We start from the raw sequence: 23,446 nt of genomic DNA, 5'->3' as shown, positions 1-23,446 counted from the left end.
TATATTATATCTTTTGTATGTTAATTTGAAATTTTCCATAAAAGTTCTATACACAGAAAGGATTTTTTTTGTGTTTTATAAATGCGTTTGAAGATAATCTCCAACAGAATACAAAATGTCTGGTTAACCTTTAGTGTTTCGGGTGATACTTGTAACGCAAGCATCTTTAAGGATCATTTAGAAATCGTGTTTGTCGGTATTATTTTAGAAGCAGGCCACTGAAGTCCGAAAGGTAAAAAGTTTAAAACCACTATCATCAACAAGGTGAGGGCGATTTTATCAATTTCATTTGACCCCTGGTGCTAAACATGATGCTCTAAGTTTCCATCCGAACCAGTGAACCTTCAGCCGAATTCAAAGAGATGTGCAGTAGGGAATAAGGAAAACTGAATTCTCATTTTTACAATTTAAAATCAACATAAAAAATTTTTAAAAAATTATTCCTGTAATTTAATTTTTTTACGTTAAATTTATTTATTTATTTTATTAAGATAATTTTTTATTTATTTTACTACGATAAATCTATTTATTTTATTTCGATAAATTTATTTATTTATTTTATTACTATAAATTTATTTATTTTATTACTATAAATTTATTTATTTTATTACTATAAATTTATTTATTTTATTACTATAAATTTATTTATTTTATTACTATAAATTTATTTATTTTATTACTATAAATTTATTTATTTTATTACTATAAATTTATTTAGCTTATTACTATAAAATTAGTTATTTTATTACTGTAAATTTATTTATTTTATTACTATAAATTTATTTAGTTTATTACTATATAATTATTTATTTTATTACTATAAATTTATTTAGTTTATTATTATAAAATTATTTATTTTATTACTATAAATTTATTTAGTTTATTACTATAATTTTATTTATTTTATTACTATAAATTTATTTATTTTATTACTATAAATTTATTTAGTTTATTACTATAATTTTATTTATTTTATTACTATAAATTTATTTATTTTATTACTATAAATTTATTTATTTTATTGCTGTAAAATATTTGTATAATAATATTTAATTTAATTAGCACTAATATTTCATTTAATTAGCATTTATATTTCATTTAATTAGCATTAATATTTCATTTAATTAGCATTTATATTTCATTTTATTAGCATAAATATTTCATTTAATTAGCATTAATATTTCATTTAACTAGCATTAATATTTCATTTAACTACCATTAACATTTTATGTAATTAGCATTAATATTTCATTTAACTAGCATTAATATTTCATTTAATTATAATTAATATTTCATTTAACTAGCATTAATATTTCATTTAATTAGCATTAATATTTCATTTAATTAGCATTAATATTTCATTTAATTAGCATTAATATTTCATTTAATTAGCATTAATATTTCATTTAATTAGCATTAATATTTCATTTAATTAGCATTAATATTTGATTTAATTAATATTTCGTTTAATTTATATTTCGTTTAATTTATATTTCGTTTAATTAATATTTCATTTAATTAATATTTCGTTCAATTAATATTTCGTTTAATTAATATTTCGTTGAATTTACTTAACGTAAACTAAAATTTAAATTATTGTGAATGAAATTGAATTACTTATTTTTTTGTGAATTAACATTGCTACAGAAACTACGCTTATATATTTCCATAAATACATTAAAATATAATAGCTTTAAATCAACGATTGAAAACAAACATTTTAAATTTAAATTAGACAATTCTGCGCTCTTATTAATATGGCACGAATTGTTTTTGTTTAAGGTTAGCCGATAAATGACATAGTCGATAATCGGTTTGGGATGAAAATAAATCAATATGAATAATCGATAATAAAAGTACAATCGATCGGTTTTTATTGCCAAATAATAAATGAAATATTCGAGGAAATATCGGTATTGGTAAAATCGCAAAACACATTGACTTGAACTATCGATTAAATCGATATATTTAGTTGTAATATCGATAAAATTGTTACGTATAGTTGTTGAAATATGGATAAAATTAATACATATAGTTCGTTAAAATATCGATATAATAGAAACGTGTGGAAATATCAACCAAATAGAGACATGTTGGTTGAAATATCGATCAAATCAAGACATACAATGAAATACCGATAAAATATTTATTAGTTGAAATGTCGATTAAAATATCAGAAATATAGATATTTACGTTCAATTATTGACAATATAGATATATAGGTTAATATATCGGCAAAATCGAGACCTAAGTGTTGAAATATCGGCAAAATCGAGATATAAATGTTGAAATATCTATAACATCTCGATATAGCTTGGAATATCGATAACATCTCGATATAACTTGAAATATCGATAACATCTCGATGTAGGTTGAAATATCGATAACATCTTGATATAGGTTGAAATATCGATAACATCTTGATATATCATGAAATATCGATAACATCTTGATATAGGTTGAAATATCGATAACATCTTGATATATCATGAAATATCGATAACATCTTGATATAGCTTGAAATATCGATAACATCTTGATATAGCTTGAAATATCGATAATATCTCGATATAGCTTGAAATATCGATAACATCTCGATGTAGCTTGATATATCGATAACATCTTGATATATCATGAAATATCGATAACATCTCGATGTAGCTCGAAATATCGATAACATCTCGATATAGCTTGAAATATCGATAACATCTCGATATAGCTTGAAATATCGTTAACATCTCGATATAGCTTGAAATATCGATAACATCTCGATGTAGCTCGAAATATCGATAACGTCTCGATGGACCTTGAAATATCGATAAAATCTCGATATAGCTTGAAATATCGATAACATCTCGATGTAGCTTGAAGTATCGATAACATCTCGATATAGCATGAAATATCGGGAAATTGGCGACATCGTTTGAAATATCGGTAAATCGCGAATTATCGGTAAATTGTCAACGCTGATCGCTGGAGTGAGTACGTGACCTAGCTAGAGAGGGTAATCAAACGACTGAAGAGACGTTATCAGCCTAATAAGTTTTATTATTCTTAGTTTCGGTGCTATTTTATGCGCCCATAAAATGGATGTAGCAATGAGGCGGCACTCTTTCAAGGGGATGAAGTCACTTTCGACTTATCATTTCAACATTACCAAACTTGCCAGGGCTCAAATCTAGGTACATAACCAAAAAGACTAAAAGCAGAATTGAGGATTATTTTGTATAGATTCGATTTATTTGATTTAAATCGGTTCTATGATTTTATTTTATTTATTTATAAATTATTTTTTATTGATTTTTATTGAAGTTCATTTTAAAACCTTTAATGGCTTTTAATTTTTTTAAAGTTTATTGATAATTTTAATGCATTGGACCATCATACTTAATTAAAATTAATAAGTTCGCGTTTTAAAATGGTGGATTCACCTGTTTAGTACCTTAACTTAAACCCTTCAATAACTTGAGTCATTTTAATCACGATTTAATAGTTTTAGTCATGATTTAATAGTTTTAGTCATGATTTAATAGTTTTAGTCAGGATTTAATAATTTTAGTCATTTTAACTACGTTTTAATTATTTTGGTAATTTTAATCACGTTTTAATGATTTTGGTAATTTTAATCACGTTTTAATATTTTTTGCATTTTATCACGATTTAATAATTTTGGTCATTTCAATCACGTTTTAATAATTTTAGTAATTTTAATCACGATTTAATAATTTTGGTCATTTTAATCACGTTTTAATAATTTAGGTAATTTTAATCACGTTTTAATAATTTAGGTCATTTTAATCACGTTTTAATAATTTTGGTCATTTTAATCACGTTTTAATAATTTTGGTCATTTTAATCACGATTTCATAATTTTGGTCATTTTAATCACGATTTAATAATTTTGGTCATTCTAATCACTTTTTAATAATTTAGGTCATTTTAATCATTATTTAATAATTTTGGTCATTTTAATCATTATTTAATAATTTTGGTCATTTTTTGGTCATTTTAATCACGATTTAATAATTTTGGTTATTCTAATCACGTTTTAATAAATGTGGTCATTTTTAATCACGATTTAATAATTTTGGTCATTTTAATCACGATTTAATAATTTTGGTCATTCTAATCACTTTTTAATAATTTAGGTCATTTTAATCATTATTTAATAATTTTGGTCATTTTAATCATTATTTAATAATTTTGGTCATTTTTTGGTCATTTAAATCACGATTTAATAATTTTGGTTATTCTAATCACGTTTTAATAAATGTGGTCATTTTTAATCACGATTTAATAATTTTGGTCATTTTAATCATGATTTAATAATTTTGGTCATATTTTTGGTCATTTTAATCACGATTGCATAATTTTGGTCATTCTAATCACGTTTTATTAATTTTGGTCATTTTAATCATTATTTAATAATTTTGGTCATTTTAATCATGATTTAATAGTTTTTGTACATTTTAATAACAATTTCACAATGTTTTCCCCTCCCCCTCTCGTGCCCGTGTGGGGGGGGGGGGTAGAAACTAGACCATGATGTCTGTTGATCGTTTCCACTCTTGTTAGTCATTCGGTTCGAGTAGAAATAAATACATTATTGATACAGGTAATCGCAACACCTGTCTAGCGCGTAAAGAGGACGTTTTAGGCTAATCAGGAGAAACATATAGATATTATGGGCCATGATACGCAACGCATCCTTTTATCAATAAGGCTGCCCGGACAACGAAGATATTCAATTGATACGAAATGCCTCGCTGACGCCACAGACCAGGTACTCCTCCAGACCAAGTGCTGTTCGAAAACTTTCAGATAAGACAATTACCATCCGTTCCTTATTTCACTTACGTCCCGTACAAATACTAGTAAGTTATTTAATTATAATTATTAGTAATTTAATCTTAACGAATAATAATAATATTAATCTTATAACTATTAGTAATTTAATCTTTACGAATAATAATAATATTAATCTTATAATTATTAGTAATTTAATCTTTACGAATAATAATAATATTAATCTTATAATTAATAATAATAATAATAATCAGCTAGGCTAATACCCAAGGCACCACCCTAGGCCTAAGTCATCAAGCGACTTTTAAAGCCTTTAATTCAGGTGGCCGGGTTACAATGCGTAGGAGGGTGGTGGCTAGCCCTTCATGCCACGCGAGCCTACAGCTCCCTACACTCACTATTACCGTTAACCTCAACACGTTTTTATGGAAGGGGAAACCGAAGATCTCGGGTGAAAACCCCTTAAACCAGTGGGGAGAGAACTTGCAAACTCAACGCAGAAAGAGTTTTCACCCAGTGCCACAAGCTGGGATCGAACCCGGCTCCTTTTGCTGCGAGGCGAAAGTGCTAACCACTCCGCCACCCCACGTATTAGTAATTTAATCTTAACGAATAATAATAATATTAATCTTATAATTATTAGTAATTTAATCTTAACGAATAATAATAATATTCATCTTATAATTTTTAGTAATTTAATTTCTACGAATAAAAATATTAATAATATAGTAATTGGTAATTTTTACGAATAATAATATTCATCTTATACTTATTATCATTAACTTATGTTATTAGTAACTAGCTTTAATACCCGGCTTCGCCTGCGGTCTTAGTTTTAATGAATTAGATCTGATTTGTACGTAAGAAAGGTAAACGCTGTAGCAAAAACGCAAAACGCTTAGCAAAAACGCAACACACGTAGGAAAAACGCAACACACGTAGGAAAAACGCAACACGCGTATCAAAAACGGTAGCAAAAACGCAACACACGTAGGAAAAACGCAACACGCGTATCAAAAACGGTAGCAAAAACGCAACACACGTAGGAAAAACGCAACACGCGTATCAAAAACGGTAGCAAAAACGCAACACACGTAGGAAAAACGCAACACGCGTATCAAAAACGGTAGCAAAAACGCAACACACGTAGGAAAAACGAAACACGCGTATCAAAAACGGTAGCAAAAACGCAACACACGTAGGAAAAACGCAACACGCGTATCAAAAACGGTAGCAAAAACGCAACACACGTAGGAAAAACGAAACACGCGTATCAAAAACGGTAGCAAAAACGCAACACACGTAGGAAAAACGAAACACGCGTATCAAAAACGCCACACGCGTAGCCAAAACGTAACACGCGTAGCAAAAACGCCACACGCGTAGCAAAAACGTAACACGCGTAGCAAAAACGCCACACGCGTATCAAAAACGGTAGCAAAAACGCAACACACGTAGGAAAAACGCAACACGCGTATCAAAAACGGTAGCAAAAACGCAACACACGTAGGAAAAACGCAACACGCGTATCAAAAACGGTAGCAAAAACGCAACACACGTAGGAAAAACGAAACACGCGTATCAAAAACGGTAGCAAAAACGCCACACGCGTAGCCAAAACGTAACACGCGTAGCAAAAACGCCACACGCGTAGCAAAAACGTAACACGCGTAGCAAAAACGCCACACGCGTATCAAAAACGGTAGCAAAAACGCAACACACGTAGGAAAAACGCAACACGCGTATCAAAAACGGTAGCAAAAACGCAACACACGTAGGAAAAACGCAACACGCGTATCAAAAACGGTAGCAAAAACGCAACACACGTAGGAAAAACGAAACACGCGTATCAAAAACGGTAGCAAAAACGCCACACGCGTAGCCAAAACGTAACACGCGTAGCAAAAACGCCACACGCGTAGCAAAAACGTAACACGTGTAGCAAAAACGCCACACGCGTAGCAAAAACGTAACACGCGTAGCAAAAACGTAACACGCGTAGCAAAAACGTAACACGCGTAGCAAAAACGTAACACGCGTAGCAAAAACGTAACACGCGTAGCAAAAACGTAACACGCGTAGCAAAAACGCCACACGCGTAGCAAAAAGTCCTGAACTACTGAAAAATCGCAACTAAACCTCCCCTTCTACGAAGTCCCTTTCTTTCACGCTAACTCCCCTTCTACGAATTTCACTCTCACCCCTTAAAAAGATTAAAGGTCGGGACGGGCGCAAGGAACTCAAGAGAGGAAAACAAACCGGGCGACGTTTTAAAACAAATACCGGCGCGACCACGCGACATTAAAAAAAAAATAGATCCGAATTTTAGAAAAGGGAAGTAAAGAGGTGCAAGTCGGAACCATCAGGAAAATAAAATAAGGGAAGCAAAGGGGTGGAAGTCGAAAAAACAATTGAAAGCCGAGACCAGCCGGAAAAATAGATAAGGGAAGCAAAGACGCGAAAGTCCAAAGTCGAGTAAAATAATAAAATTGAATTAGATTAATAACCATGTCAGGTATTTGGAATTAGGCGCGTTTAGTTGGAAATCAGGCCCTGACGGTTCTCGAGTTTTTAGGAACATGACATATAAATAAATAAAAGAACAAACTTTAAGACTTATAGTTATAGATTTAATTTTTACGAATAATATTCATCTTATAATTATTAGTAATTACGAATAATAATAATAATGGTATTATATAATATCATTATTCGTAATTTAATTTTTACGATATTTAAATTATTTTGTACTTACTTAATTTTAATAATATTAATATTGGTATTATATAATATAATTATTAGTAATTTAATTTTTACGATATTCAAATTATATTGTAATTATTTAATTTTAATAATATTCATAATTATTATTATATTTAATCATCCGACTTACAAATTCCAAAAAATAACCCTTATAATTGTTTTTCTACAAACATTTTTTTCAATCGCAAAGAAAAATTTATACCATTTCATTAAATATTATATAGAATCACGATTTTATATAACTTATAGATTTTTCTCTAAATATTATATAGAAAATACCTTAAATGTTTCTATATTTTTTCAATCGCTATGGAAATTACTGAATTTCAGTATAAATTATATAGAATTAAGATTTTCTATATCTCATAAATAGATTTTTAATATTATAAATATTTTCTAGAAAATTTTTAATTGTTTCTATATTTTTTCAATCGTTATAGAAAAGTTACTCAAATATCAGTAGAAATTAATAGAATTACGATGAGAGAACATCCAACACAAATTTTTGTAAAGGCATGGAAAAAAGTTCTGTTCTTTTAAAGTTTTATTACAAAACTAAAAATTGTTTACCAAAGGTACTAACATCTATATTTAGCACGAGTACATTTAAACAACGTCTTCAATTCTACATGTTTTTCCTACAAACATACTGACTTGTTTCTAGTGACATAGAAAATGTTCAAGAGGAATAGAAACACGGTCTCTCGATCGCGTCTGGGTACTTAAGCCTAACTAACTTCCCGCAATGTTAAGACGTAAGCCTCGTCATTTCAAATATATATTAACCGGAAGTATCCTGGGCAAACCCACAGTTTTATAACGCGAGATCGGTTTTAGAGTCTAGTCGGAGTTAGTTGCTATTCCTTTAATACCTTTTCTACGATAATACATATTAGACAATAGAGCGACATCTACATTCCTAGAAAATTTTATTTTAATAATTATTTAAATGACATGATGTAAATCAGTGGATAAATATAACATCCATAAAATGTAGGTTCTAAAAATCATTCAAGTACAAAGCAAATCTGAGAAAAATAAAATGTTAAATTAAATAATAAAATTTAATTATATTGTAAAAGAGCCAAGAATTGTTTATTAATGAATGAAAAAAAATTATATACAAATCGTCTGATTGGATTTTTAATTAAATGAAAAAGTGGCAACCCTGGAAACTCTTGTGACGTCATTATAACTATATTGGTCTAGTGAAAGCAGGTTTGTTTAATTTATATCACATTATATTTTAGTGTATTTATGACAATCTACAAAAATATTATCTCTAACTTAAATTTATTTTTTAATTAAAAACAAATTATATTAAGATAAATTTAAAATAATTAGGATTAATTTAAAATAATTAAGAATAATTTAAAATAATTAAGATTAATTTAATATAATTAAGATTAATTTAATATAATTAATATTAATTTAAAATAATTAAGATTAATTTAAAATGTGGTCAACGTTACCGCTGAACTCACATTATTAATCAAATTGACAAGAGCAAGAGGCATAAGACTTTTAAAATAATTAAAATCAAAGATCAATTAAAATTGGATTTAAATCAAATAAATCAATTTCCTTGATTTAAAAAAATTAAAGAAATCTACAATCTTGAGTGTTGAGTAATCTCACAAAGTCATGGTGGCCATCTTGTTAACACGTTTTTATTTATTATTTATAATTAAAATCTATTAAAATTAGTAAAATACTAGAAAATAATACAACGAAATAGCCTACTAAAAAACTAAATTTCTTATTTAAAACTTTAATTAAAATTATTCCGAGCTAATGTTGTTCTATCGACAAGGCCGTCTTAAGGCATGGGCTAAATGGGCTACAGCCCAAGGCACCCAGCCAGTTTTGGGGCCCCCGGAAAAGCCAGTCATGCAACCTCTACTCTAGGGATTAGGGTTTAGTTGGTTAAATATTATTTATGCTCATTTAATATTATGTATCTTTTAGTTACGTCTAAAATAATTTGAATCATCGCCACATCGCGTATCATACGGTACCAACAATTTCTAAAACCTAACAGCAGTACGCCTATGTTATACTTTTGAAATTAAAAGTTTTGGTTTGATTATTGTGTAGTTGAATTTAGACAACGGATATACAAAGCGAGGGGCAGATCACTTTGTTACAAGGTGTCCTAATAATCATGATTAAAAAGTTAGTCATGATTTAATCATTTTTAATCTTTGTACAGCCAAAGCTACAGATTTAATTTTAATCTAATCTAATCATGATTTAATCATACGAGGGGTGTCCTAATAATCATTGGAGTGAGCTGCCCCTCGATACAAAGGCTGACCGTCGGGGATCGCAAATGTCTTAAGAAATAATTTAGCCCAGGGCCCCAAAAGGTCTTAAGACGGGCCTGTCTATGATGTTGATGATGATTGTCTATCGACCTCGTGAAGAAGGTCCACAAACCTCAAAGTTGAATTCCGTCACCCCTGCATTGAACTTAATAACATTTCGCGATAATTGACGTAATTTTTGTTCGAAGCGCTTTCTGACCTTGCAGTTTTTTATTTCAACGGAAAGTTTTACAAAAACCGAAAAATATGGGAAAATTTATAGGAAGATATTGAAAATATAAGAACAAATTTAAATGGTCACCCTGACCCTTATAGAGTAGTAGCACTCCGTAGCTTTGGCCATGGCCGCCATTTTGGTCGCAACTTTTTTATCTATAGGAAAGACCATGGGTGACGTACTAGAACGTCACAGTGCCATTACTCTATATAACGTCCTTACTAACGGTAAATATCGAAGTTAAAACATCCGAGCAGTTTGGCGACAAATTCGTGATAACAGCTCCGGCCAATCACATTCTTTAAATGTTTCCAACCCGAATTCATATCCCGGTGTTTAAAGGGAGTGTTAATTAAATAGACTAATCGTCCGCTAACACAAGTTACTTGTTCCTTTAACGTAACCAGCGCCAGTCATATCTAGCTTCTGTTAAACGTAGTGGAAGAAATGGGAACTTCGTTGATCCAAAATAAATGGTCTAGATGGATACTTTTCTAATAAGAGATCTTATGTACTTCTGGTGAAACTAATAAACGTGGGATTGTGCACAGCAAAGAAATAGTAGAGGTTTAGCCAGCTTTAGAAAAAGTTTAGGAGTAGAGACAGCGCAGCTTTAACCTATCAAATATCTTGTTCATTCCAAAAAACATTTATTAGGTCCATAGCGGGGTTGTCGAGTTTATTTTACAGAAAATTATCCAGACTTTAGGAAATTCTACCACATTTCTATTGGATGTAATTTTAACCAAAGCAGTAATGTATTAAATTTAGAGCAGCGTTGCCGGGTTTCTTTTACGTGACATTCCCCGGAATTTGCCTGTTTCGAACGTTGATAAATTCTATCATATTTCTAAAAATTTGCTGAACTTTCCCGCCATTTTTACCATTTTTGAAAATTTCGTAAATTTTCCCCGCCATTTATGCTATTTCTAGAGTTGTAAGTCGGAAATTACCGAGATCTTTTTTAATTCCATAATTAGCCTAATATTGTTCGCAAATTTAAATTTTCATTTTTTCCAGGGAAACGTCAGGGAATTTTGAGGAATAGTACAAATTCTAGGCAAAAGTCAGGGAAGTTTGAGGAATAGTACAAATTCTCGGCAAAAGTCAGGGAAATTTGAGGAATAGTACAAATTCTAGGCAAAAAATTTTGAGGAGAAGTACAGATTCTATGCAAAAGTCAGGGAAGTTTGAGGAATAGTACAAATTCTAGGCAAAAGTCAGGGAATTTTGAGGAATAGTACAAATTCTCGGCAAAAGTCAGGGAAGTTTGGACAAATAGTACAAATTCTCGGCAAAAGTCAGGGAAATTTGAGGAATAGTACAAATTCTAGGCAAAAACTTTTGAGGAGAAGTACAAATTCTAGGCAAAAATTTTTGAGGAGAAGTACAAATTCTAGGCAAAAGTCAGGGAATTTTGAGGAATAGTACAAATTCTAGGCAAAAGTCAGGGAATTTTGAGGAATAGTACAAATTCTAGGCAAAAGTCAGGGAAGTTTGAGGAATAGTACAAATTCTCGGCAAAAGTCAGGGAAATTTGAGGAATAGTACAAATTCTAGGCAAAAACGTTTGAGGAGAAGTACAAATTCTAGGCAAAAATTTTTGAGGAGAAGTACAAATTCTAGGCAAAAGTCAGGGAAGTTTGAGGAGAAGTACAAATTCTAGGCAAAAGTCAGGGAATTTTGAGGAATAGTACAAATTCTCGGCAAAAGTCAGGGAAGTTTGAGGAATAGTACAAATTCTCGGCAAAAGTCAGGGAAATTTGAGGAATAGTACAAATTCTAGGCAAAAAATTTTGAGGAGAAGTACAAATTCTAGGCAAAAGTCAGGGAAGTTTGAGGAATAGTACAAATTCTAGGCAAAAGTCAGGGAATTTTGAGGAATAGTACAAATTCTAGGCAAAAGTCAGGGAAATTTGAGGAATAGTACAAATTCTAGGCAAAAGTCAGGGAATTTTGAGGAATAGTACAAATTCTAGGCAAAAGTCAGGGAAGTTTGAAAAATAGCACAAACTCTAGGCAAAAGTCAGGGAAATTTGAGGAATAGTACAAATTCTAGGCAAAAGTCAGGGAATTTTGAGGAATAGTACAAATTCTAGGCAAAAGTCAGGAAATTTTGAGGAATAGTACAAATTCTAGGCAAAAGTCAGGGAAGTTTGAGGAATAGTACAAATTCTAGGCAAAAGTCAGGGAAGTTTGAGGAATAGTACAAATTCAAGGAAACGTCTGGTAATTTTAAGGAATAGTACAAATTCTAGGGAAACGTCGGGGAACTTTGAAAAATCGTCTAAATTCCAGGTAAATACGTTTTCGTTTTCCCCATCTACGCCTTACGACGGTTATTCAGATGATCTCAACGTGAAACTAGTATAACGGCTGAACCGGCTTGTTTGGTCCCGCAAGAGAAGCAATCTGTAAAACGAGTGTACGCAGCAAAAAAAAACAACTGCGAGTTCGGCGTCAACACGTCACTCTTTGCAGGGCTTTCATCCAGTATCGATGGCTTGAAATGATAATATTAACACCTGTAGAACAAAGCGGGGAAGGTTTCGCCGCTAAATCTCACCGTGACTGCCGAGCCTGATATTCCTTAGGGATACTTTTTCCAAGTGAGATTGTATGTACTCGAAGGACCATGTCGGACGTCTCAGCACCGATTGAAAACGCTTTGGGAAGTGAGCGCGAGTATTTGCTTCAGTTGTCGGTGTTTAAGGTTATTAACAAACGAAATGTGGGTTTTTGAATTTAACTAATAGCGTTTTCCATTGGCCTGGTCCGAGCGATCGCGGACTGCTCGTAATTTTTTTTCGTTTTCCATTGGGTAGAAAAAACCCGCTCCGAGGGCGAATTACGTCCTCCATTAGCCGAATCACTCGCTCGCTGACCACTCAAAACTGGTCTGTCTTCAGTTACGGAGCAACATTTTTTGCTCTCACAAGGATTTCGCGTCGGTCCGAGTAAGAGTCCTGACGTCATCGTAAAATCCCGAGCGGTCTCCGAGCGATCCAAATGGAAAACGCTATTAGTTTGAGCTACGATAAGTAGCTCAAACCTACTATGCGGGGTATGTAGGATTGTAGGTTCTTGTTCTAAATTTGGGTTAGAATTAAGATTAGGGGATAGGAAGGTTTAGATTTAAAGTTAAGGGTAAATAGGTTTGATCTAATATTAGGGGATAGGAAGGTTTTGATTTAAAGTAAGGGTAAGTAGGTTTGATCTAATATTAGGGGATAGGAAGATTTTGATTTAAAGTAAGGGTAAGTAGGTTGGATCTTATATTAGGGGATCGGAAGGTTTAGATTTAAAATTAAGGGTAAGTAGGTTTGATCTTATATTAGGGGATCGGAAGGTTTAGATTTAAAATTAAGGGTAAGTTGGTTTAGATTTAAAATTAAGGGTAAGTAGGTTTGATCTAATATTAGGGGATCGGAAGGTTTAGATTTAAAATTAAGGGTAAGTAGGTTTGATCTTATATTAGGGGATCGGAAAGTTTAGATTTAAAATTAAGGGTAAGTAGGTTTGATCTAATATTAGGGGATATGAAGGTTTTGATTTAAAGTAAGGGTAAGTAGGTTTGATCTTATATTAGGGGATCGGAAGGTTTAGATTTAAAATTAAGGGTAAGTAGGTTTGATCTAATATTAGGGGATATGAAGGTTTTGATTTAAAGTAAGGGTAAGTAGGTTTGATCTAATATTAGGGGATAACAAGGTTTAGATTTAAAATTAAGGGTAAGTAGGTCTGATCTATGATTAGGGGATAAGATAGTTTAGATATAAAATTAGGGTTAAGTAAATTTTATCTAACATTAGGAGTAAGTACATTTTGAACTAAATCTTTAGCTACGTATTTGTAATTTAAGATGAGGGGTAAGTAGGTTTGATCTGAGATTCAAGTATAACAAGTTTGATTTTCTATTGGCTCCAAGGTTGGTTTGTGAGAAAGATTACGATTGATCTAAAAGAGCCTTAAGTTTGTTCTAAGATTGATTCGTAAGTCTATTTGTTCTAAGATTGATTTGTAAGTCTATTTGTTCTAAGATATTGTGTAAGTCAGTTTGTTCTAAGACATTGTGTAAATCGATTAGTTCTAAGATTGGGTTGTAAGTCAATTTGTTCTAAGATTGGGTTGTATGTCGATTTGTTCTAAGATTGGGCGGTAAGTCGATTTGTTCTAAGATTGGGTTGTAAAGCGATTTGTTCTAAGATTGGGTTGTAAAGCGATTTCTTCTAAGATTGGGTAGTAAAGCGATTTGTTCTAAGATTGGGTTGTAAAGCGATTTGTTCTAAGATTGGGTTGTAAAGCGATTTGTTCTAAGATTGGGTTGTAAAGCGATTTGTTCTAAGATTGGGTTGTAAAGCGATTTGTTCTAAGATTGGGTTGTAAAGCGATTTCTTCTAAGATTGGGTAGTAAAGCGATTTGTTCTAAGATTGGGTTGTAAAGCGATTTGTTCTAAGATTGGGTTGTAAAGCGATTTGTTCTAAGATTGGGTTGTAAAGCGATTTGTTCTAAGATTGGGTTGTAAAGCGATTTGTTCTAAGATTGGGTTGTAAAGCGATTTGTTCTAAGATTGGGTTGTAAAGCGATTTGTTCTAAGATTGGGTTGTAAAGCGATTTGTTCTAAGATTGGGTTGTAAAGCGATTTGTTCTAAGATTGGGTTGTAAAGCGATTTGTTCTAAGATTGGGTTGTAAAGCGATTTGTTCTAAGATTGGGTTGTAAAGCGATTTGTTCTAAGATTGGGTTGTAAAGCGATTTGTTCTAAGATTGGGTTGTAAAGCGATTTGTTCTAAGATTGGGTTGTAAAGCGATTTGTTCTAAGATTGGGTTGTAAAGCGATTTGTTCTAAGATTGGGTTGTAAAGCGATTTGTTCTAAGATTGGGTTGTAAAGCGATTTGTTCTAAGATTGGGTTGTAAAGCGATTTGTTCTAAGATTGGGTTGTAAAGCGATTTGTTCTAAGATTGGGTTGTAAAGCGATTTGTTCTAAGATTGGGTAGTAAAGCGATTTGTTCTAAGATTGGGTTGTAAAGCGATTTGTTCTAAGATTGGGTTGTAAAGCGATTTGTTCTAAGATTGGGTTGTAAAGCGATTTGTTCTAAGATTGGGTTGTAAAGCGATTTGTTCTAAGATTGGGTTGTAAAGCGATTTGTTCTAAGATTGGGTTGTAAAGCGATTTGTTCTAAGATTGGGTTGTAAAGCGATTTGTTCTAAGATTGGGTTGTAAAGCGATTTGTTCTAAGATTGGGTTGTAAAGCGATTTGTTCTAAGATTGGGTTGTAAAGCGATTTGTTCTAAGATTGGGTTGTAAAGCGATTTGTTCTAAGATTGGGTTGTAAAGCGATTTGTTCTAAGATTGGGTTGTAAAGCGATTTGTTCTAAGATTGGGTTGTAAAGCGATTTGTTCTAAGATTGGGTTGTAAAGCGATTTGTTCTAAGATTGGGTTGTAAAGCGATTTGTTCTAAGATTGGGTTGTAAAGCGATTTGTTCTAAGATTGGGTTGTAAAGCGATTTGTTCTAAGATTGGGTTGTAAAGCGATTTGTTCTAAGATTGGGTTGTAAAGCGATTTGTTCTAAGATTGGGTTGTAAAGCGATTTGTTCTAAGATTGGGTTGTAAAGCGATTTGTTCTAAGATTGGGTTGTAAAGCGATTTGTTCTAAGATTGGGTTGTAAAGCGATTTGTTCTAAGATTGGGTTGTAAAGCGATTTGTTCTAAGATTGGGTTGTAAAGCGATTTGTTCTAAGATTGGGTTGTAAAGCGATTTGTTCTAAGATTGGGTTGTAAAGCGATTTGTTCTAAGATTGGGTTGTAAAGCGATTTGTTCTAAGATTGGGTTGTAAAGCGATTTGTTCTAAGATTGGGTTGTAAAGCGATTTGTTCTAAGATTGGGTTGTAAAGCGATTTGTTCTAAGATTGGGTTGTAAAGCGATTTGTTCTAAGATTGGGTTGTAAAGCGATTTGTTCTAAGATTGGGTTGTAAAGCGATTTGTTCTAAGATTGGGTTGTAAAGCGATTTGTTCTAAGATTGGGTTGTAAAGCGATTTGTTCTAAGATTGGGTTGTAAAGCGATTTGTTCTAAGATTGGGTTGTAAAGCGATTTGTTCTAAGATTGGGTTGTAAAGCGATTTGTTCTAAGATTGGGTTGTAAAGCGATTTGTTCTAAGATTGGGTTGTAAAGCGATTTGTTCTAAGATTGGGTTGTAAAGCGATTTGTTCTAAGATTGGGTTGTAAAGCGATTTGTTCTAAGATTGGGTTGTAAAGCGATTTGTTCTAAGATTGGGTTGTAAAGCGATTTGTTCTAAGATTGGGTTGTAAAGCGATTTGTTCTAAGATTGGGTTGTAAAGCGATTTGTTCTAAGATTGGGTTGTAAAGCGATTTGTTCTAAGATTGGGTTGTAAAGCGATTTGTTCTAAGATTGGGTTGTAAAGCGATTTGTTCTAAGATTGGGTTGTAAAGCGATTTGTTCTAAGATTGGGTTGTAAAGCGATTTGTTCTAAGATTGGGTTGTAAAGCGATTTGTTCTAAGATTGGGTTGTAAAGCGATTTGTTCTAAGATTGGGTTGTAAAGCGATTTGTTCTAAGATTGGGTTGTAAAGCGATTTGTTCTAAGATTGGGTTGTAAGTCGATTGGCGGCGAAACTAATCCAAATTCGTTCTTCCTTTCAGAAATGTCATTTAATTTCAATTTGCCTCTGGGGCCGTGGTTCGTCATCGTCGTCATCATCGTGGCCCTGTTCATGGCTTTAATTTGCACCGCCATCATGTACATCTGTTGCAGGTAGGGACGAAGACGTCAGCTTCCTTTCATCAGTAGAGGCGTAGCGAGGGGAGGGCAGGCGGGGCATCCGACCCGGGCGCCACTCATTAGGGGGCGCCAAAAACTGTTTGATGGCCTTTTTATCAACGGAAAACGTTGCATTTTGGGGATTTTTAATGCTAAAAGGGCGCCATTTAAGAGATTTGCCCAGGGCACCACAAACCCTCGCTTCGCCACTGTTCATCAGTCGCCATGGGCGTAATTACGGTCGTTCCTTTAATTGCAGGGGCTGCTACACCGCGAGCACTCTTCCTTCGAACGGCGCCGCGAACGGCATCAGCCCGCAAACCCTCAACGCAATCACCCAGGACAAGCCGCCGTCCTACAGGCGTTTCCTGAGGAACTTGTCAAATATCAATCTCAGGGTGTTGGGAAATTCGAACGCCAATTCTACTAGCAGAGTAAGTTTACGAAAAAAAAAACCCTTTCCATATTGGTCGGTCTTAGCTGCATTTATAATCACAAGAAGTATAATCAAATAAATAATAATAATAATAATAATCAACTAGGCTAATACCCTTGGCACCACCCGAGGCCCAAATCATCTCGCGACTTTTAAAGCAAGTGGCGGCTCTATCATTGCCACCTGTATTATGAAAAGGCCCCTGTTATTAGAGATGGCCATGAATCTATCCGATTCTGCGAAAAACGCGACTTTACTGGAGAGCGTGGTGCCATCTACTTATGGCAAAGGAAGCTAATATTCCAAATAGCCAAAGTAAAACGTCGTCAGAGAGCCATTGTAGAATATTATAGTTAGACAACTTATACTCTATTTAGTGGACTTTAACCTCGATTATATATCCCGTGTAAAAATATTGTTTATATTTGCTGTAACTTAAGTTTATGGGTGAATTTACAAACGATCCAATCAACGCGAGGGGTACCTATAAGTACCCGCCTTTTGGGTCAAAATGTTACTTAACTATCTTGTTTTGTATACGACGATAGCGACATCTGTTGAAGAAAGAGCTACTGATAAAAAAATTCTTCCATTTAAATCAAATGTTTAAGAATTCTTCCATTTAAATCAAATGCTTAAAAATTCTTCTATTTAAATCAAATGATTAAAAATTCTTCCATTTAAATCAAATGATTAAAAATTCTTCCATTTAAATCAAATGATTAAAAATTCTTCCATTTAAATCAAATGATTAAAAATTCTTCCATTTAAATCAAATGATTAAAAATTCTTCCATTTAAATCAAATGATTAAAAAATCTTCCATTTAAATCAAATGAATTTTAGTTAAATCAAAAGATTTAAAGGGGTAAATTTGCCTAAAAATATTACTACTCAATAAAATTGAATTGAATTGAATTGAAATTATATATTATATTATATTATATTATATTATATTACATTATACTCCTATATATTTATAAGAAATGCAATGAAAAATCAGAGTAAAATAATTTCAAGTACCAATTAAATTAAATTCAAGTTAATTTAAATTTTGCTCTACATAAACAATATTTAAATACCAATTAAAAAAAGAAAACCTTGTTTCAATCAATTAAAAAATCAACCGTCGAAATCAGGCTTTAGAAATTACTATGGGCGTGGATTTGCCGCCAAATGCGGGGCGTAGACACGGCATTACCACGCTCATGACTTTGCCTAGGCCTATATAAAAATTATACTTATACTAAATATTAGTGCAGAAAATGAATAAATTTGCTTCAGCTTGTATTTCTGTATAAAGGTTATGTTTTAACAAAAATCTTTTTATTGCAACGATTAAAAAATGAGTATCTCGGGGCTTTTGGGCCAGTTTGTACAACGGATTGGGTGGGTACCTCGGCGCTTTTGGGCCAATTCGTACAACGGATTGGGTGGGCACCTCGGGGATTTTGGGCCAATTCGTACAACGGATTGGGTGGGCACCTCGGGGATTTTGGGCCAATTTGTACAACATATTGGGTGAGTACCTCGGAATTTTTTGGCCAATTTGTACAACGGATTGGGTGGGTAATGCGGAGTTTCGTGCCATATTGTTCTACGGGTTGGGTGGGTACCGATGTAAACGCAATATATGATCTACGTTTTGCATATTTTATTTATATTGTGCTGAGCTAAACATTGGCGTGATCTCTACACATATTATTTACACACACGCGGATGGATACCAATTTTCACCGGTCTACGGGTCGCGAAGGCCGGGAACCCAATCAAAATTCCTTTTAGAAAAATGTTTTATTATATTTCGGAATTCATAGGATTATACAGGTCACAGCATCTTATTATACAGGATAATATAGGATTGAAATACGGGATATTGTAAGCCAAATTTTACATAGGAATTTACAGGACATTTCAAGGATTTACAAGTTTAAAAATATAGGATTCCCGGTATATAGTATGGTAGCCATGGATAATTAACATTAAACAAATCATAGTGACTATTACGCTCGAAACAATTTACTGTCGCCTTTAAAAAGTACCCACAAACCAACGACGAATTCTTGATAATATTTACGTTTTTTACCAACTTCCATTCGCCTTATATAGTTGTTTTTCAATCAAGGAAAAAACTATTTTCTTCACTATTTCGGCCATCTGTTGGTGCAAAGATAATCTATACTACGTACCGGTTGGAGATAACCTCCAAAAAATTTATTAATCTATGAAAAAACCGTTCTCTCTCACTACCGCCGATAGATGGCAGAGGCTGGCCGTTGAAGCTAGAACCAATTTACTCGAGGAAGAACTTGAAACCTGTTTAAGGCATTAACAGTCGCTCGATGACTTGGGCCTAAGGTGATGCCTTGGGTATTCCATGTATATTCAGTTACAGGTTAAGAAAGGCAAAATAGCTAGTACATTTGGCGGAAAGATACCAACACGAATTTCCGGTAAATCGGAGGCAGGAATTTCGAATTTGGCCTGTTTACGGTTGAATTTCTAATTATACCTCCGCGGTTATATAAATTTGGAAAATACCGTCTATTGAGTTATATTTCAAAGTGATAATTAAATAATTAACATTGATAAGATTTAAAAGCAGTTAAAGTTTAGGACACAAGTGAGGCTTGTCTAAAAATCTTTTAGCGAGTCCAGGGTAATTACAGAACGGGTAATACCTAGATTATCACGTTGACGTACATAAACGTGCTATTTGATGATTGTTATGCTATAATGAAGCTTAAAAATTATAATAATCTACGTTTAATATTCATTCGTCACTTTGAAATTTATGTATTGGACATTTCTAAAATGTATTATTATAACACACGTAGGAACCTTTAGCAATTCAACTGCAAATGGGTTAAATTTGAAATTCACCGATTTACCGGAAATTTGTGCTAGTATCTCTCCTCCAAATGCACTAGATATTTTGTCCTTTTTAACCTGCAACTGAGTATAGTTCTACCAGTTTGTTTTGTTTATTTTTGTATGAGTCAGATGGGAAATTTCACACATACAAAATTTTCCAAATTTATAGCTAATTTTAAATATACATTTGGAAAAAGCTGTAACGATATTTTTTTTTATAAAATGAGTTATTTTTATAGTATTAATTAATTATGAGTAAAATTACATTAAAAAATGTAACAGGCTGGCAGCCTCGCTCAATTTCAGAAGGGGGGTTTGTAGGGTGGGATTGAAAAATTCGGAGCAAAATAATTCTACGCTTCCGCTGTTTCTGGCGCCATCTAGTCGTTTCTTAGCCCGTGGTATAACTGTATATCACCGAAACACGGCTCATTTACACACGTTAAAATTCAAAAGCGAGATGTGGGGGACCGTTACGAACTGCCAGCCCGCGGCCCAGGGGAATTATGGCACTCGATCGACGCGCCATCTATCGACGAATTGTTGAAACTATTTTTTAGATAGTTTTTACGGAATATGGAGTCGTGAATTAGCGGATGTTTATTTAAGTTTCTGAAAATAATTGAAATAGCAGTGTAGAGGTACATTATTATGTTACATCTTCTTATTGTTTATTAAAATTAGGGGCCAGGCATGTGGCTTAGGCTTTAATCATATATTTCTTAATTTAGCCTAGGCTTAGCCATTTCTCATGTTTAGTAAACACACGGCTAAGCCATGGGCAAACTACTACCAGTCCCGAGGGGCTGATCACTCCGCGTAATCGGTGTACAGAGCCGTACCTTTGACTGTACTAATGGGATTACGCGTAATCTTTGAAGTCCCTGCCTTTGGCAGTGCTAATCTAAGCGTAATCTGGTGTACAGATTTTCTAAGAGTGGTTAGCCCCTCGACCAGTCCTGTAGGATGTAGTTTGCTCATGGCTAAGCCGTGGTAAACATTTTTCGCGCTTTAGGAGTAGAGGCCCGCTAGTAGCGCCACCTGCATTTTAACTTTAATTATTGATAGTTAAAATATAATTTTTATAGTACGAAAATAGTATTTTAAAACCGCAATTTTTGCTTTAGTTATAGTTATTATTTTTGATTTCATTTAAAATAATAATAATAATTAGAATTTGTTTTTCACAATCAAGGTGGCGCTTGGGAAGCTATAATTCCAATGGGGATAAAGGCCAGCAGTACGTACGAAATTAAATAAGCTACAGTCCCAGCTTAAACGGAAATATGAAACAGTACGCTAGAAGTAATGGTAAAATCGCGTGTCTACCCCCTTTTTTCCCTTTGCTACGCCAGCACCTCAGTGGCAGCTAGGAGCACCAAACACAAGGAGAACGCAACCCGTCAAAAGTCGTGCATTTCCTTGCGTACAATTTTCATTGGTTAGACGCTTTAGCGCCTGCTGACGTCGGAAAGGGGAAAATTCGGAAATTGTCTTCCTCCTTTCCGTAAAACGTTCAGCGTAAAGGCTCGTCCAATGAAATTTGTACGCAACACTGCGTTAGCGTGTTTAAAGGCTAACTGCGTTCTCCTTGTGTTTGCTGCTCCTAGGTGGCAGGGAGTAAAAACATTTGTTTCTGGTTATTTTTACTCCATTCCGCTAGGTGACGCCACGATACGGGTGTACGGCCTCCCGAAAAACTTGCACGTCTCCTTTAGCGTAGTTTTATAGGATCTCTGGTTCTTATAATCGCGTAAATCGGATCTTGATAGAAGCCATTTTTAAAATAAATAGTAATACGAATTTATCTTTCGCGTTTTAAATAGATCGCGGACACGGGTACGCCACCTCCGAAATACGGCGACGTCATGTCGAAGTTCCAGTTCAGTTCAAAGGAGATCAAGGAGTTCGAATCGATGCAAAACAACTTCACCGCCAATTACAAGTTCCGCCCTTCCATTAGCGAAGCTTTGCGTCAACCACCAGAGGTCACCAGGCACCGTATCGTCATTCCCCAAGTGTGCGTCACTCCGCCCCCGACGGAACACGGAGAGACGACCGACGCGTTGCCCGAGCAACGTATCAACGTCGGCGATCCTCCGCCAGAGTACACGCCGCCATCTGGCGAGACATTCGCGAACCACGCGCTGGAAGGTGGTTACGATAATCCGTCTTGCGTTATATCGGACGTGACGTAATATAAGAGCTCCTTTTTAGAAGAAATATTCCTATTAAAGACTGTAATGAAATTAAATGGGACTCAAACGATGAAACCACCTTTGTTCAACCGTGATATCTACAGTGCCCGCTGTGTACAAATGTTTTATAATAAATTGTTTTATAGAAAATATATATATTTTTTTTGGTTTCAGCTAACAATGTCTTAATAGCTCTTTATATAAAATACGAGAGGTCACGTGATTACGTTAGATTCATCATGCAGTTAAAGTTATAGCGTTTTCCATTTGATTGCTCGAGATTCGCTCCGAATCTGTCTCTGACGTCATAGATCTCGCCCCAATTGACTAGAGTAAAACCGCAAATGGAACATGCAACTAACGTATTCCCACGCTTTGTTGTTTTTCGTCTGCTTGTAATTTGAATTTTCGCGTCTTGGTCTGCCATTTTGCCAACAAAACTAAAAGGAATACCCAAAAATTTGCTCCAATCTAGATCTCGATATGTTGATCTGTCGAAATCGGCAGATTGGATTTGCTGTTCAGAATTTTTTTCCAAGTGATATATCCAGGTAGGTTACTATTATCAATCCAAGCTATCATTTTTTTTATTACGGGGAGCACGCGCGAAATCGCTCGAGCCCATTTACCCTAAAATATCAAGACGCGCGTGGAAATTTTTAACAAATTGATTAGACATAAATAGAGTTTATGTTAACGTCTATTGGCTATCATAGTGAAACGGCACTTCTACGTGACGAGTGACGCGCCCGATACATCTAAAAAACAAGACCAATGTTACTATATAGAAGGGCCTAATTGAAGTACTCTAAATTAAATATTTTGAAAGTTTCAATCGATCTAGTTCTTTTAAGCTTTTTATGTACAATATTTCTTTATTCGCCATTTAATAATAATCAGCTAGGCTAATACATTTTAAAAATAAATTTGCGTTTTGGTACAACTGCCTGTAAATTCTTTTCGAAGCAGATAAAATTTTGTAATTGCACTTGCGCCATCTCTAGATTCAATGATGAACTACAATTTAGCAGACGAAAG

At 33.5% G+C, this 23,446-nt stretch overlaps 1 protein-coding gene and 1 long non-coding RNA gene across 4 annotated transcripts in view; both read left to right on the top strand.

Annotated features, from left to right (window-relative positions):
* Positions 1 to 22,562, top strand: part of LOC149962122 (uncharacterized) — a 33,810-nt gene extending 11,248 nt beyond the window's left edge. The window contains exons 1-4 of one of the 3 annotated variants that reach the window (XM_090178709.1): positions 4,798 to 4,874; positions 16,784 to 16,895; positions 17,161 to 17,335; positions 22,037 to 22,562. In XM_090178709.1, coding sequence (XP_090034835.1) covers positions 16,786 to 16,895; positions 17,161 to 17,335; positions 22,037 to 22,408 — 657 coding nt within the window. In that variant the 5' untranslated portion in view covers positions 4,798 to 4,874; positions 16,784 to 16,785 and the 3' untranslated portion in view covers positions 22,409 to 22,562. Of the gene's footprint in view, positions 1 to 4,797; positions 4,875 to 11,743; positions 12,789 to 16,783; positions 16,896 to 17,160; positions 17,336 to 22,036 lie in introns of those variants that run through there. The other 2 variants (XM_090178700.1, XM_090178719.1) reach the window with 2 other exon arrangements.
* LOC149962123 (uncharacterized) lies at positions 12,795 to 14,346 on the top strand. Its single transcript, XR_016481308.1, has 3 exons — positions 12,795 to 13,296; positions 13,407 to 13,769; positions 13,825 to 14,346. It is a non-coding gene; the product is annotated as an uncharacterized LOC149962123 (long non-coding RNA).
* Positions 22,563 to 23,446: the final 884 nt, after the last annotated feature.

The sequence above is a fragment of the Leiobunum rupestre genome, chromosome 1 (assembly GCF_980474605.1).
Source record: "Leiobunum rupestre chromosome 1, qqLeiRupe1.1.hap1, whole genome shotgun sequence".
In the NCBI taxonomy this organism is placed as follows: domain Eukaryota; kingdom Metazoa; phylum Arthropoda; class Arachnida; order Opiliones; family Sclerosomatidae; genus Leiobunum; species Leiobunum rupestre.
The sequence above is the reverse complement of the archived record's forward strand: the minus strand, read 5'-3'. Positions and strand labels throughout refer to the sequence as shown.